Genomic DNA, 17,376 nt, shown 5'->3' with positions numbered 1-17,376 from the left:
TCGCCCTCTAGCGGCGACTCCACTGGTACTGCAGCTAGAAAAGATTCCCTCTCCAAAACAGCTCAGCTCAGGTTTGCAGGGAGTGGATGTAGGTGCTCGTCTGGGTTGGGGATGGGGGCAGGAAGGGGTCAGGATGGGTCATGGGTCGGGACAGGGTGGGGTGGAGTCACAGGGATGAGCCACAGCAACGCGTGGCTGGGTACCACTTGTAGAGATTAAAAATACAAGACAAGACAAGAATCTATGATTTCTTTGACACAAAAGAAGAAGAAAAAGGAAATTATCTGACACAGTACAGGTTTCTCCTTTCTGATCTGATTTAAGTAAGTAGGGATTCGGCATGGTCCCAAAGATGGTCACAGCTATTTAAAAGTCTATGTTTTATGCATTTCGTAACTGCAACAGGAAAACTAAAACTCTGCCCCCCCCCCAAAAAAATATTCCCATTAAGCTGGGCAGCTACTCTCTCTCATCAAAGACTACCTCTCCCCCCCCAAAGCGCTATGGTTAGCAGCACCCCCACCTACAATCATGCCAAACAGCTCATTCCCCATCATCACCCCCACCCCCTCCAAACAGGGAAGGAGAACTTCTGAGCTAATCATCCCTTTCTCTGAGTTAACTGCATGCACTCACGGCCGCTGCTTTTCCTATTAGTCCCTAACTTGTGTTAATTTGAAGTTGATGAAAGGTGCTGGGTTAATAAGAAGCCTCTTATACACTGTGGTTTTCATCTGTAGGTTTCAAAGGACTTCCTGAATGAAGTTCGCTGCCTCTCTCTCACCCCCTCACTTTCTTTTTAAAAACCACAAGCCAACAAGCAAAGATTTACCAAAAGATCATTGATATAAGGGGGGGAAATCTTGCATCAATCCTTTCTCAGAATCTCCCAGCCATTTTTAAATACACTCAAGGGTACTATATCAAAGTACTGTACAGTTACATGGTACTGATTTCTTTAAAAAACACACACACACACACGGACTATATAGCCTGGCTGCTGTGGGTGTATTGTGATTTGTTTTTGGCTATCTCTTAACTGTGCTTATCTAAATTCTTTTATTTTTATTTTTGCATTTCATTGTGGTTTATGTATCAATGTGGTTGTTGTTCTGATTGTTGTTGTTTTTTATTTTGTAATCTACCCTGATGAAGAGAAGGCTATAAATCATTCAAATAAATAAATAAAATATAGGGGGAAAACCCTTTCCCTAATCTCTTGCTCGAGGTTTTCAGTCACCAAAAGATTCCCTCTCTTCCTTAAAATGAAGCATCAAAGTCATTCAACAGCACCACTGCAAGGTCAAACAGTAATTGCTGACCAATATATTTACATAATCACAGTGTCATAATCCTTTTTTATATATATAAAACTTCAGGGCTGTTTTCTGATCTTTCACCATAATAAAGAGTGGTCATGATGTAGTTGTTGACAACGTCAGGCTCTTTAGATCCTTCCACTGAACTCAATGCTACAGTGAAGATCTAATTACCGTATTTTTCGCTCCATAAGATGCACCTGACCATAAGATGCACTTAGTTTTCAGAGGACGAAAGGGGGAAAGCCCCGTTTTGGGGGGATCAGCTTATTTTGCAAAGAGGAAAAACCCCATTTTTTAAAGGAGCTCCAAGATTTTGAGTTTACTTTGCAAAGGGGAAAAAATCCTGTTCAACTCACAGTTCTGCAGCTTCTGATAATCTAATCAGCCAGATAATCCAATCAGCCAGTCACATGTTGCTGGGGAAACAAACAGCCTGCCTCTGCAGAACATTCAGCAATGGAGGCCTGAGCAAGGGGAGGGGCCGGGAAGGGAGCTAGGTCCCTTATCTCCCTCCCTGATCTCTTGCAATCAGCTGTTGAGCTGCTTCCTTTCAACACCCTCTTTCCCTCTTGTTAGCCTTTAGCTCTTTCTTAAAAACAAAAAACAAGCAAGATCTGCTTTTCGCCCCTGGGCAATTTGGCTCCAGGTACCAGCATTTGCTCCATAAGAGGCACAGACATTTTCCCTTACTTTTTAGGAGGAAAAAAGTGTGTCTTATGGAGTGAAAAATACCTAGACAAACTGGTAAGGCAGCCACATGCTGGTGTAGTCAACCCATAAGCAAAGAAAGGACAATGCAAACAGGCACCTACTGGCAATGTAGCTCCCATCTACCCTCAGCAACATGCAAAATGAAAACCTGGGATCAAAATCCTACAATCTCAAAGTGAGATCCTGCTGCAGTTCAGCCCAGGATCTTACCAGGACAGCTAACCTCAAGACACCAACAGGATGACCTCTTTGCTCTTTAGCCTAGGGAAAATTCTAGAAGTAATGGGCAACAAGAAATTATATCCCCAGATTTAGTAGTGAACACACTCCTGCATGGTGAGTAAGATAGAACTATACATTTGAATTATAGAAATATATTATTTTCACCATGTGGTTTTTTTGGGGGTGGTGGGGGAAGATCTAAGAAGGGTACATTCTTTTTAAAGCTGCAAAATATGGGTTCGGCGGAAAATATTAGCATTATACTCCCAACAAGAATGGAAGGAGAGTCAAGAGCCAGTGCAGAAAAGGTATGACTCACAAATCTCCCAAACTCAGCAAATTAAAACCTCTAGCAAAGTGGTTTTCAGAGCAGGTTGCCAGGAAGTGTGGGGTCCCTTAGAAGTTTAGCAGCAAGTGCACTCTCCATGAGCACAGTGGTGGCAGACAGGCTATCCTGAAAACCCTCTTGCTTGCCACTATCGATTGCAATCTGCATTCTGCAGCTATGAGGGATAGTTGGGTGGGTTCTACTGTGCATTATTTGGGTCACAAGGGGCAGTAACAGGCCTGAGTCAGCAGTCTGCCAGAACTGGCTGTCTACTCTAAAAATGTTACTAATGAATCCCAGCAAGCCAACTGATACAGTGGTACCTCGGTTTATGAACACAATTGGTTCCGGAAGTCTGTTCATAAACTGAAGCAAACTTTCCCATTGAAAGTAATGGAAAGTGGATTAATCCGTTCCAGACTGGTCCGCGGAATACTCAACCTGAAGCATACTTAACCCGAAGCATGGGTGTAATTGGTTCCGGAAGTCTGTTCATAAACTGAAGTGTTCATAAACTGAAGCGAACTTTCCCATTGAAAGTAATGGAAAGTGAATTAATCCGTTCCAGATGGGTCCGCGGCGTTTGTAAACCGAAAATTCGTAAACCGAGGTTCCACTGTATATCAAAGATGGATACAGGGCCAGTCCAAGTCATTTTGCTGCCTGAGGCAATGGACAAGATGACTCCCTCACATTCCATGTACAGAAACTTACTGGAGTTGCAGGTTAATCTTCCCGCAAAACTGGCAACTTTACAGTGTCCTCTTGCCACATGAGGGTAGCAGGTTACTTTGCAGAGTGGTACACAGGCCCCTGGCACACATACCTCTGACCTCCAACAGAGGTGAACATCCAGGGGTCACAAGAAGAATGGCTGGAAAGCTGCCACTGCTGCTGCCCTAGTATCTGCCACCGGAGGCAACTGCCTTAGTCTGTCCAATGAGAGTGCAGGCCCTGGATATTTTCACTGGGCTGGGGAAGGGGGAAAGGGAACCGCAGGGAGTCACGTCTAACCCCTCTCTAACCTGAATCTAGAATCATGGAAGGCACCACATTGAGCAGCATTAAATGGAAGTCCATCAACCTCATTGGTCTCTAAGGTGCTACAGGACCATTTTTATTTTTTTATTTATTCCCTCTCTAATGGTCTTTTGGAAGGCAGGTTTTTGATGGCATGATTATTTAAGCTTGCTGTGGTTTCAGTGCACTGAACTGCTGCTCCTGGTGTATTGTATTTCTTATATTTAATGTTTTAATGTTTTTGTAATGGCGCTTTACAGTTTTTAAATTCATTTCAATTTTGTTGTTACCTGTCTTGAGCTTTTTTAAAATGAGAGAGAGGTGGTTCATAGCCAAAGATTACGTTCCACAACTTCATATTTGATTGCGTACACACCATACATTTAAAACACCTTCGCACCCTCAAAGAAACCTGGGAACTGTAGTATGTTAATGGTACTGGTAATTTTAACTCTGTGAGGGGCATACTACATTTCCCAGGAGAGAGGGGAAATGTGCTTGAAATGTATGGTATGCAGTCTCTGTAAGCATACACACCTACCCATTTAACCCCCCCCTCCTTTGCAATCCCATACCTCAGTAGGAGAGGAGAAACAGAGGACTGGATCTGGCAGAGAATGCTGTGAATTCTCTGCATCCACTGTGGGACTGGCATGCTGGTCTCTGGCGCATCCCCCTTGCTCTGAGGCACTTTCTGACACACAATGTCCTGTACCCTTGATGGACAAAAAGGAGAATACAAATATATGTGTTTCTTCCAATGAGCACTTGATGAAGGATTTAGACAGTCAAAAAGGACACTTGTAGATTATGCACAAATTTCAGAACACAAATACATCTCTCTCTAAAACTTGTTGATAAACTGAAATTTGGATACAAGAATGTGTCAGCATTATGATTGGCTGTTGTTTTACGAGCCCAGCTCTTGGTCATGTTCATGAAATTACAAATTAAGTTATTTGTTCTTCTTTCTCATTAACTGCTCTGGGCACTTAAAGCAGAACAACAGGATACAAATAATATTAATGCAAACAATAACAAGTGAATGTAAGAGCAAGATACAGAATTGTAGGAAGGATAATTCCCATGTATGTGCCATACAAATGCCAACCTCTCTTTTTCTGTGTATACAACCATGGGCATTTCTAACCTTTATTATTATTTCTGTAATTATTATTACTGTTACATATTTATTTATATCCCGCCTTTTCCCCTAACAGGGAATCAAGGTGGCTTACAGATAAAATTAAAACTATCTATCTGATAATCACAATAAAAGCAGCATGGCACCAGCCCTTTCATTAAAAGCAGTTTCAGTTCCTAAAACCCTGTTGGGGTAAAAAGAACTTCACCTGCTAGCAGAAGGACAACTAGGAGGGAGCCAGAATTCCAAAGGAAGGAGTTCCAGAGTCTGGGAGCCACCACCGAGAAGGCCTCCTTCTGCTTCCCTCCAAGTGTGCCTGTGAGTGTGGTGGAAACAATAGAAGCCCTCCCCCCAAGATCTCAAAACCTGCGCAGGTTCCTATAAGGTCTTTCAATCAGTCTGGACCTAAGCTGTATTTTAAAATACTGTATATTGTTGGCTGCCTTACAGAATCCTGTTGACAACCAAATAAGTAAGGTAACAGTCCTGTCCACTTTGAAGGAACTCTTGATTTCTCAGAAACTTCCTGAAATTCTGCCTCTGCCAATAAAAATATTGTGCCTCTGCTAATAAAACAATATTGTGCCTCGGCACAATAAAAAAGGGTGCAAATAATAATAATAATAATAATAATAATAATAATAATAATAATAATAATGTATTGTGGACTTTGCTGTGAAACTGAAAAGTCAGGGCTGAAAAGAGCTTGATAACCAGAAATATTTCACTGTCCTACAAAATGGAGCATCAGCTTTAAGAAAGGAAGGCATTAGACCAATACTATGTATGTGCACAATAGATTCCATTTTGAAAATACTTTGTGATATATTATGGCATTCCTTTGTTCTATTTCTGAATCAGGCATTGTGATTTAAATAACACTGAATGCACTTGTTGCAAAGTTTTTTTATACAGTACTAGCGCTGTGAGCTACGTATTTTGTTGGGTGTACCTCCCCTGTGGACTTTTTTCTTTTACATATGCAAGTTCACAAAGGCTGTGTGAACTTTTACGCTGTGCATTCTGGTTCAGAAAACCTTGTGTTTTCCCCTTTACATTTCCTACATTAGTAAAAACCTATATAAGTTAGAATGTACAGTGATTTTTTTTATGACACTCTCTCCCACCCTCTGTGGTACATTAACCATTCACAAGGGACACAATCCTTATTTAGAAGCGTTTTCAGCATCACTTGTCAAAAAACGCCCTCAGACTGCAAGGAATCCCAGCAGCTTTGCCTGAAAAAACTCTACTGGAGCATTTTTATATATGCTTTTCTGTTATCACTGGCAAGTCTTGGGCTGTAGCCTTATACACCTCCAACAGCTTTGCACACCAAAATGCTTTGGTCATCCCAGCTCAGCAGCCTGACATCAAAGACAGACTTGCAGGTAGTTTACAGAGGAGTAAGGGGAAGAGACCCAGGGGGAGGGGGGGAAAGGAGAGCTGAAGCGCCATGTAGGTACAGATTGAAGGATCTAGACAAGAGTGCTTGCCTATAACTGGAACAGCCCTTGCTACGGTGCCTGGTTGTTCCACATTAACTCAGAACCACTGCAGACTAACCACTGCTTGGTACAATTCTTTATTTGACCCCAGAGGAACGCATGACCCACCCAGCCTCAAAAAACAGATGGGGAAGTGTGTGCATTCACATTCAGCTGGTTTCCAAATACAGTTCCTCTGTCTTTATCCCAAGAGTCAAGAAGCACTACAGCAAGATTTTTCAAAACTGAATGAGAGGATGGTCCACCTGTGTTTGTGCACATGCAAACATGTAGGTAGAGAGGTCTGTAAGCTAGGAAGAATGTTTGGGGCTTTAAGAAAATCAGAAACTGCCTGGATAGCTAAAATGTTCCCAAAAGGTAACTAATGTAGATTAAACAATCTTGAGTATGCACATGAGACAGGAAAGGGGCGCTGGAACTCTGAAGGGCTGCCTCAAATGACACCTAAGTTGCAGTTACTTCTCAGCAGTCTTTTGTTCAGTCATACCTCAGGTTAAGTACGTTTCAGGTTGAGTACTTTCAGGTTAAGTACTCCATGGATCCAGAAGTTCAAGAAGGAAACAGACAAGCCGGACGACGTGTCCAGAAGGGGGCAACCAAAATGGTCAAAGGCCTGGAAACGATGCCTTATGAGGAACGGCTTAGGGAGCTGGGTATGTTTAGCCTGGAGAAGAGAAGGTTAAGGGGTGATATGATAGCCATGTTCAAATATATAAAAGGATGTCATATAGAGGAGGGAGAAAGGTTGTTTTCTGCTGCTCAAGAGAAGCGGACACAGAGCAATGGATTCAAACTACAAGAAAGAAGATTCCACCTAAACGTTAGGAAGAACTTCCTGACAGTAAGAGCTGTTTGGCAGTGGAATTTGCTGCCAAGGGGTGTGGTGGAGTCTCCTTCTTTGGAGGTTTTAAAGCAGAGGCTTGACAGGCATGTGTCAAGAATGCTTTGATGGTGTTTCCTGCTTGGCAGGGGGTTGGACTGGATGGCCCTTGTGGTCTCTTCCAACTCTATGATTCTATGATTCTTCCCATAGCCCTGTGCACAGGCATGAGGAGGCACCTCTCTTTGGAGCGGGGGGTGGCTCAGAGACCAGGCATGGCTGCCAAAAGGACTCCTAAGGAGGGGGAGAGGAGGCTGAGGGAACACTCCACAAGGAAGGGTGTTCGAAAAAGGGAGAGGGGCTGCCGGCTCTGCAGGCAAGGGGTGACACAACTGGACTTCTCAGGCTCGGAGCATGTTTCCCCGCAGGGCAGCCACAAAAAATGTAGTTAGTCAAGGAAATCATAGACTCAAAAAGGACGAAAACCTCTGGATTAGTGGATTGGAGCATCTACCCTATAAAGAAAGGTTACATTTGAGCCTTCCTAATTTAGAATAAAAAAGTAAGTACAGTAGTGGTAGCAGTAATTTGTAGCATGGGCGTACCCAGGATCAAAACTAAGGGGGGGCAAGGGGAGGGGCCAAGGCACGGAAGGGGAGGGGCCACAAAGTGGGCGGGAACGGCGAACTCGCGCTCCGCCGGACTGTGCCCCTCCCTAGAAGCAGGGCTGGTGGGTGGAGGCGGAGCGTGAGTTCGGCGTTCCCGCCCACCGCGCCGCGCTCCCTGGTTCCCCACCGCGCTTGGCCTTGCCTGAGGGCGCACCGGGGAGCTGGAGGGAGGGTGCGGCGCGGCGGGAATGGCGAACTCGCGCTCCGCCGGGCTGTGCTCCGCCTCTGCCCACCAGCCCTGCTTCTAGAGTAGGGCAGCTGCCCTAACTTGCCCAGTGGTGGGTACGCCCTTGATTTGTATACAACAAATTAGATCTCAGGGCTGTTCACAACATGAACATACAAGGGGACATGATCTAGGTATAAAAATTGGGCTGTGTGTGAAGAAGGTGGGGTGGAGGACTTCTTCTAACAGCACACAGTTAGCCTATGGATTCACAGCCACAATGCGGTGTTGAAGGGCAGTGGGAACAAAAGGTAAGATTCAAATCGTGGAAAACAGAAATATGAAGGCTACTGGCCATGATAGCTATATGCCACCTCCAGTTGACCTGCTTGTAGGCTTCACAGAGGCACCTGTTTGGCCACTGTGGGAAACAGGAGGTTGAACTAGATAGGGCTCTGGTCTAGTCTAGCAGTGAGGCTATTCCTATGATTTTAGCATCTATATTGGGGGTTATGTGATAGTGTATACCAGATGGACATTGTTCTCCATTAATTAACATGAAGTGTGTGGACATGAACTTAAGTATTTTCACTGTGTTGTGGATGGAATGTTCTGGAAGCCCCATACTCTAAAAACTGGGAAGACGGAACACAATTTTGCACGTAAGGGTAAAAATGGATGTGATGTCACAACAGGCTGTTCACGCACAGCTGAGCCTGGCTTTGCAAACCTCTATGTGCACAGTCTTACAAGTCAAACATGAGATCTCAGGTCTTGTCCTTTTCTTCAGCTGTTGTTGCTTTCCTCTCAAAGTTGTGTACCTACATTTATAAATTCTTCTTACAAAGATTCGTGAACATGTCAGATACATTTTGTCTGATGAACAGTGTCTGTATACTACACTAACAAAGAAGCTATTATTTACTCTCTCTTTTTTTAAAGTTGTAGGCTGTTCTGGGAATCTTCTTCTTTGGCAATCACTTGTAGCGAAGAAGAAGAAGAAGAAGAAGAAGAAGAAGAAGAAGAAGAAGAAGAAGAAGAAGAAGAAGAAGAAGAAGAAGAAGAAGAAGAAGAAGAAGAGGAAGAAGAAGAAGAAGAAGAGGAAGAAGAAGAAGAAGAAGAGGAGGAGGAGGAGGAGGAGTTTGGATTTGATATCCCGCTTTATCACTATCCGAAGGAGTCTTAAAGCGGCTAACATTCTCCTTTCCTTTCCTCCCCCATAAGAAACACTCTCTGAGGTGAGTGGGGCTGAGAGACTTCAAAGAAGTGTGACTAGCCCAAGGTCACCCAACAGCTGCATGTGGAGGAGCGGAGACGTGAACCCGGTTCCCCAGATTAGGAGTCTACCGTTCTTAACCACTACACCACACTGGCTCTCAGTAAGATTGTCTTCCATGAACACGGTCCCTAAGTGACTGTGGAGACCAATTCTGGATCCACATGTCCTTCCACAGTGGGAACATAGGTTTCTGGGCAGGAGTTTATCATGGTGAGGGTTTGCCAAACGTGCCTTCCTCTTAGCACGATTCTCCCTTTCGATCTGGGTTTGAGCGTCTTCAAAGTTCATGACACCTTTGGTAAAGGCTGTTCTCCAACTGGAGCACTCGCAAGCCAGTTTAGAAAGGAAAGTGGTGGTATGGATGCTAGCCAGTAGGCATGCAACACACACAGCTTTTTCTCAGATCATAGAAATCACAGAACTGTAGCGCTGGTCCAACTCCCTGCAATGCAGGAATCTTTTTGCCCAACGTGGAGCTCAAACCCATGACACTGAGATTAAGGGTCTCATGTTCTACCAGCTGAACTGCCAAGCCCATCGGCAGATGTAGCACAGGTGGGTTTGCTTCTCACTGCCAATGCCATGGGGGCTACTAAAATGCTACCTAACTTGGAGACATCCGGCTTCCGGCGGTGAGATATGGCTGTTTCCCAAGAGATCGGACTCCCAGCCATGCCAGTAAATCAGAGTTAATATGAGGGTAATTAGCTCTGCCAACCCCCCTCCCCGGGTGGGGTGGGGGCTGCACCACCCACAGATCGTCCGTTATCTGCGCTCCGCAACAAGATGTGGAGGCAGGGACACTGGGTGATGTCCAAGGCACAAATCTGGCAACTCTCCAAAGTCAGTCTCATTAGCCGGGAATCCCTGTTTTAAAAAAATTAAAAAGATTTGGACAAAAAAAACAGGCGTGTTCTGGAAAGAGGTAAAAGAAAAATCTGCTAAACTACACGATCGCTGGAGGCCAAGCTCTGGACTTCAAAAAGACTCTCATCTTGGCGTTTTGATGAATGAGGTGAGCGCCTGCCATATTTTTGTCTTCGTTATATCTGCTATTTCATGATTTGGTGAACCTCACCAAGAAAGAATTAATTATCCAAAGGAAACGCAGGAGGCGCAAAACTAATTGGATGTATTGGCTTACATTCCTCGGTGGAGAGCCCGAATCAAATTTGGCAGAGTAAGATCAAATATGAAAGTGGCTCGGGCCAAGGAGGGAAGATGGCGACAACAGCAGTTGCGATGCAGAAAGGAAAAGGAAAAGCAGTCTCCCTTACCGGAGGGAGGTTAGAGATACTTTTTATTTGAACTACAAAAGGGATGTACTTTAGAAAAGTTGCATTTGCTTGCATGGAATATTATCACATACGGTTTGAAAAGAGAGTGACAGTAAACTCTGGATTCCTGCCAGCTGTCCAAGGGTCCTAGAGAGCTGGCGTGGTTTTTTATGGGGAAACCTGAAGTACACCCCTACAGTACATTTGAAACATCAGCTTATTCAGAAAGATCAAAGACAATAGGCGTCGCTAATTAACTTCAACCTTGGATGGAAGCCCAGAGCCTTTTACAGCAAGAATCAGCAGAACATCAGCAGAGAAAGGAGGGGTCATCGAAAGAGGACTGTGCTTCAAAATATTATAACTGAGAACAATATGCAAAAAATTTGCCTCCTACGTGATTACAGAAATATGGAATCGTTAAACAAAACAAGATACAGTGGTACCTCTACTTACGAATTTAATGCGTTCTGAACACACATTTGTAAGTCGAAAAAATTTGTAAGTCGAATCCCATAGGAATGCATTGGGAGAAAAAATTTGTAAGTCGAAGCAACCCTATCTAAAAATTCGCAAGTAGAAAAAATCTAAACCGCATCCAAGATGGCGGACAGAGCTCCATTTGTAAGTAGAAAAATTCATAAGTAGAGTTATTTGTAAGTAGAGGTACCACTGTAGAGAGTTATACCAGCGACTGACTGACTGAGAAAGGAGGATGGTCAATATCAGGATTGGAAAATCGGGAAGTAGCAAAGTAGAAAGAAGAAAATAAATGATGGACATTGGCTCTTGAAATCCAGAACATGGGAAGTCCCATTGAAATTATTTAATTTGGACTCTATAATTGGCTGTATTGTTTTTTGTTTTGGCTTGATTTGTTATTAATATGAATGTGTGTTTTTTCATTATTATTGGAAAATGAATAAAAATTATTTACCAAAAAAAAAAATGCTACCAAACCTAACATCAGAAGGCAAAAAGGGTGCTCAACCTCCAGAGAAGAAGAAGAGGAGAAGAGGAGTTTGGATTTGATATCCTGCTTTATCACTACCCGAAGGAGCCTCAAAGCGGCTCACAATCTCCTTTCCCTTCCTCCCCCACAACAGACACCCTGTGAGGTGGGTGGGGCTGAGAGACTTCAAAGCAGTGTGACTAGCCCAAGGTCACTCAGCAGCTGCATGTGGAGGAGCGGAGACGCAAACCCGGTTCCCCAGATTACAAGTCTACCACTCTTAAGCACTACATCACAGAGTGCACCAAGTTAACAGCAGCAGAGGTGATAGTGGCCATTGGGACTGGTAGGGCAGAAGGCCAGGCGCCCAACCTTAGGGGGAGCCAGAGCCAATAACAGGCAGAGCCAACTCATTCTACTTTTGTGACCATCTTCCCTGCTGAATTCTACAAGGGCAACACTGAGACTGAAGAGAGAAAACTAACAAGCAATGAGTGTCATCCCTTGGACTGGATGTAAATAAAAGACAAGCAGGTGGGGGCTGAATGAGGGCAGACTGAAGATGAGATGGCATCCCATTTGCTCAAATGGGCCAACCTCCACTAACAGCAGTACCTCTTGCTGTGGAAGATTCTTTCTTGAAGATCACTGGGGGAATCAGCACAAATTTTCCAATCACACACTGTGAAGAAGCAGCAGAGTCTCCTTACCAGCCAGCCTCTGAACCTGGGAGAAAGTTCATACATAAGGGATTAATAAAGGGATGCCAATATCTGTGACATTCCTAAGAGCTGAAAATGGGGGTGGGGGTAGCAGCTGCCCAGAATATGGCAGTCAATCCAAGGTCCATTCCCAAACTCTAAAGCAGGGTAATGAACCTCAGAATGAGGAGCCAAAGCTGGTTCCTCAGGCCTCTCTACCTGGATCTTGAAACTCTCCCCTTGCTTCACCCATCACTGATTCACACCCTTCTTCAGTGGGTTTGGGAGTGTGTCCTTCAACTCTGATAATGCCTCTTGCTTGTCCATAAATAGGATTAGGAGGGTTTGTGAAGGCATGCAGAAACTAATATGCTGAACAATGATTAATGTTTACATCTATTGCTTGCTCATTTTTTTCTCACCCTGCTCTAAACTAAGTACAAGATGCCACAGCTCCTCTTCAGTATCTGGGAACCATCTTGCTGAATGACAGCAAGGCCAATCTAATCCAGGGTTCAGTATCTAACAGTTCCTTGCCAAACTGAGAACGTTACAGCCCTCCCCTGTTGTCTCTCATAGTTGTTGTTGTCATTTAGTCGTGTCCGACTCTTCGTGACCCCATGGACCAGAGCACGCCAGGCACGCCTGTCTTCCACTGCCTCCCGCAGTTTGGCCAGATTCATGTTGGTGGCTCCGAGAACACTGTCCAACCATCTCATCCTCTGTCATCCCCTTCTCCTTGTGCCCTCCATCTTTCCCAACATCAGGGTCTTTGCCAGGGAGTCTTCTCTTCTCATGAGGTGGCCAGAGTATTGGAGCCTCAGCTTCAGGATCTGTCCTTCCAGTGAGGACTCAGGGCTGATTTCCTTAACAATGGATGGGTTTCATCTTCTTGCAGTCCATGGGACTCTCAAGAGTTGCCTCCAGCACCCTAATTCAAAAGCATCAATTCTTCAGCGATCAGCCTTCTTTATGGTCCAGCTCTCACTTCCATACATCACTACTAGGAAAACCATAGCTTTAAATATACGGACCTTTGTCAGCAAGGTGATGTCTCTGCTTTTTAAGATGCTGTCTAGGTTTGTCATTGTTTTTCTCCCAAGAAGCAGGCGTCTTTTGATTTCATGACTGCTGTCACCATCTGCAGTGATCATGGAACTCAAAAAGTAAAATCTCTCACTGCCTCAATTTCTTCCCCTTCTATTTGCCAGGTGATGGGACCAGTGGCCATGATCTTAGTTCTTTTGATGTTGAGCTTAAGACCATATTTTGCGCTCTCCTCTTTCACCCTCATTAAAAGGTTCTTTAATTCCTCCTCACTTTCTGCCATCAAGGTTGGGTCATCAGCATATCTGAGGTTGTTGATATTTCTTCCGGCAATCTTAATTCCGGCTTGGGATTCATCCAGTCCAACTTTTCGCATAATGAATTCTGCATATAAGTTAAATAAGCAGGGAGACAATATACAGCCTTGTCGTACTTTTTCCCCAATTCTGAACCAATCAGTTATTCCATATCCAGTTCTAACTGTAGCTTCTTGTTCCACATAGAGATTTCTTAGGAGACAGATGAGGTGATCAGGCACTCCCATTTCTTTAAGAACTTGCCATAGTTTGCTGTGGTCGACACAGTCAAATGCTTTTGCGTAGTCAATGAAGCAGAAGTAGATGTTTTTCTAGCTAGCTTTCTCCATAATCCAGCGCATGTTTGCAATTTGGTCTCTGGTTCCTCTGCGTCTTCGAAATCCAGCTTGCATTTCTGGGAGTTCTCGGTCCACATACTGCTTAAACATGCCTTGTAGAATTTTAAGCATAACCTTGCTAGCATGTGAAATGAGCGCAATTGTGCGGTAGTTGGAGCATTCTTTGGCACTGCCCTTCTTTGGGATTGAGGCGTAGACTGATCTTCTCCAACCCTCTGGCCACTGCTGAGTTTTCCAAACTTGCTGGCATATTGAGTGTAGCACCTTAACAGCATCATCCTCGGTAGTGGCACCCACCCTGTGGAATGCCCTACCACCAGAGGTCAAAGAGAACAACAATTACCAGACCTTTAGAAGGCATCTTAAGGCAGCCCTGTTTAGGGAAGCTTTTAATGTTTGATGGATTTCTGTATTTTAATGTTTTGTTGGAAGCCGCCCAGAGTGGCTGGGGGAACCCGGCCAGATGGGCGGGGTATAAATAATATATTATTATTGTTGTTGTTGTTGTTGTTGTTGTTGTTGTTATTATTATCATCATCTTTTAAACTTTTAAATAGTTCAGCTGGAATATCATCACTTCCACTGGCCTTGTTATTAGCAGTGCTTTCTAAGGCCCATTTGACTTCACTCTCCAGGATGTCTGGCTCAAGGTCAGCAAACACACTACCTAGGGCAGTGTTTCTCAACCTTTTTTGGGCCACAGCACACTTGTTCTATGAAAAAAAATCCCGCGGCACACCAACTCTGTGCCGCCCTATATTTAGTTTAGTTTGGAGGGGAGACGTAAAGCACGCCACTGAAGAACTGCTGCGCGGTAGCCAGGCAGACCCACCAGGCGCTCTCACCTGGGTTGGGGGGTGGCGAGGGGCCCTCTCCTCCCTATCTTTCCCTTTTTCCCTCACCTGGGGGGGGCCTCCCTCCTTTTCCTCTTCTCCTGGGGCGGCGACGGCTGCGGCGACGAGGAAGGGCCGTCGCGTGGTGGGAGGTCCCGGGCTTTGGAGCTCTTCCCGGCCGCAGGCGGGCTCGCTGGGGGGGTTTAGCGGCTCCCCGCTTGATCCGCCGGGCGATTCCGACGCCCACGTGGCTGCCGCAGAGCCCAGGGATCCGTCGATCCTCCAGCCGGGCGCTTTCGGTGTCGCTCCGGTGGGGTCGCGGGGGGGGGGGCCTCCAGCGGCTCCCCGGTCAATCCGCTGGGCTCACTTGGCGCCCGCGTACCAGCGGCGGCGGTTCCGGCGGTCCGGAGGCTAGGCTGGCGGCACGGGCACACTGGTCGCTCTCAGGAGCTTCGCGCTGCCGTGCCGCGAGCCATCTTGCCTCACCGGAAGTCCGTCAGCAATGCAAAGCGCCCTTTTCCTCACCGCACGACGCGGCACACCAGCCGGTGTCTCGCGGCACACTACTGTGCCGCGGAACACCGGTTGAGAAACGCTGACCTAGGGTATACCTCTTTCTGGTATAATTCTTCTGTGTATTCTTGCCACCTCTTCTTGATGTCTTCTGCTTCTGTTAGGCCCTTTCCACTTTTGTCCTTTATTGTCCTAATCTTTGTACGAAATGTTCCTTTCATATCTCCAATTTTCTTGAACAGATCTCTGGTTCTTCCCATTCTGTTGTTTTCCTCTATTTCTTTGTGTTGCTTGTTTAAGAAGGCCCTCTTGTCTCTCCTTGCTATTTTTTGGAAGTCTGCATTCAATTTCCTGTATCTTTCACTATCTCCCACGCATTTTGCTTGCTGACAGCCACTTTGCTTTCTTGCATTTCCTTTTCATTGGAATGGTTTTCGTTGCTGTCTCCTGTATAATGTTACGAGCCTCCATCCATAGTTCTTCAGGCACTCTGTCTACCAAATCTAAATCCTTAAACCTGTTCCTCACTTCCACTGTGTATTCATAAGGGATTTGATTTAGATTGTGTCTTACTGGCCTAGTGTTTTTTCCTACTTTCTTCAGTTTAAACTGGAATTTTGGTATAAGAAGCTGGTGATCTGAGCCACAATCTGCTCCAGGTCTTGTTTTTGCTGACTGTATAGAGCTTCTCCATCTTTGGCTGCAGAGATTATAATCAATCTGAATTCGATGCTGCCCATCTGGTGATGTCTATGTGTAGAGTTGTCTCTTGGGTTGTTGGAAAAGAGTGTTTGTGGTGACCAGCTTGTTCTCTTGACAGAACTCTGTTAGCCTTTGCCCTGCTTCGTTTTGAACTCCAAGGCCAAACTTTCCAGTTGTTCCTTTTATCTCTTGATTCCCTACTTTAGCATTCCAATCCCCCATAATGAGAAGAACATCCTTCTTTGGCGTCATTTCTAGAAGGAGTTGTAAATCTTCACAGAATTGGTCGATTTCACTTTCTTCAACACCGGGAGCTGGTGCATAAACTTGGATTACTGTGATGTTAAAAGGTCTGCCTTGGATTCGTATCGAGATCATTCTATCATTTTTGAGATTGCATCCCAGTACAGCTTTCACCACTCTTTTGTTGACTATGAGGGCCACTCCATTTCCTTTATGGGATTCTTGCCCACAGTAGTAGATATGATAGTCATCCGCGAACTGAATTCGCCCATCCCCGTCCATTTTAGTTCACTGACATCACCAGGATGTCAATATTTATTCTTGCCATCTCATTTTTTTACCACATCCAGCTTACCAAGGTTCATGGTTCTTACATTCCAGGTTCCTATGCAATATTTTTCTTTACAGCATTGGACTTTCCTTTCGCTTCCAGGCATATCTGCAATTGAGTGACGTTTCGGCTTTGGCCCAGCCACTTCATCAGCTCTGAATCTACCTCCGCTCTTCCTCAGTAGCATGTTGGACGCCTTCTGACCTGAGGGGCTCATCTTCCAGCATCATAACTTTTATCTGCCTGTTGTCTTTGTCCATGGAGTTTTCTTGGCAGGGATACTGGAGTGGCTTGCCAGTTCCTGCTCGAGGTGGATCACGTTTAGTCCCAAAGTCTCCACTATGACCTGTCCATCTTGGGTGGCCCTGCATGGCATAGCTCATAGCTTCTCTGAGTTATTCAAGCCCCTTCACCACGACAAGGCAGTAATCCATGAAAGGGGTCTCTCATAGTACCTGGTATCAAATATATGCTGTTTCTGGATAGACCTGACCTCACTGACACCCAACTCATTTTTAAAGGCAAATAAAATAGTGGCCATCAGCACAACAGGTAGCAAAAAATATGTCAGTGATTTCCAGCCAGAAACTTCAGAAGCAAGGCAAAGAAGTGAATGACCATCCTCTGTTTAGATTGCAAAATCTATACATGTACTTTATAATATCTAATTTACCAATGTTGAGTTGCCATTAAAAAGGGTTTGGAATCTATACCTGCTGCTGCAAAATGCTGGAACCAGAATAGTTCTGGAAGATTGCTTCCCCAGCTGTTAAAATTGCACTGGCTTTCAACTGGCACAAAGGGCTCGTCCATACTTCCTTTTGTGTCTCACTTTTGAGGCACAGGGCTAACCTCTAAAGCTCTCTGTCAGTGGGTTTCTTTTGTCCTGGCAGTTTCCCCATGAAAATCTGCATTTTACTTCTGAATCAGAGTA

General features: G+C 44.9%; 1 protein-coding gene across 6 annotated transcripts in view; it reads right to left on the bottom strand.

Moving 5' to 3' along the window:
• Nucleotides 1–17,376, bottom strand: part of GPAT2 (glycerol-3-phosphate acyltransferase 2, mitochondrial) — a 141,211-nt gene that overhangs the window by 39,039 nt on the left and 84,796 nt on the right. For 4 of the 6 annotated variants that reach the window (XM_060276410.1, XM_060276411.1, XM_060276409.1 and 1 more), the window contains exons 4-5: nt 12,033–12,143; nt 4,179–4,319 (exon numbers count right to left, since the gene is read on the bottom strand). In XM_060276410.1, the coding sequence (XP_060132393.1) occupies nt 4,179–4,319; nt 12,033–12,143 (252 nt within the window). Of the gene's footprint in view, nt 1–566; nt 601–4,178; nt 4,320–12,032; nt 12,144–17,376 lie in introns of those variants that run through there. The other 2 variants (XM_060276413.1, XM_060276414.1) reach the window with 2 other exon arrangements.

This window comes from Zootoca vivipara, chromosome 6, assembly GCF_963506605.1.
Source record: "Zootoca vivipara chromosome 6, rZooViv1.1, whole genome shotgun sequence".
Lineage (NCBI taxonomy): Eukaryota > Metazoa > Chordata > Lepidosauria > Squamata > Lacertidae > Zootoca > Zootoca vivipara.
The sequence above is the reverse complement of the archived record's forward strand: the minus strand, read 5'-3'. Positions and strand labels throughout refer to the sequence as shown.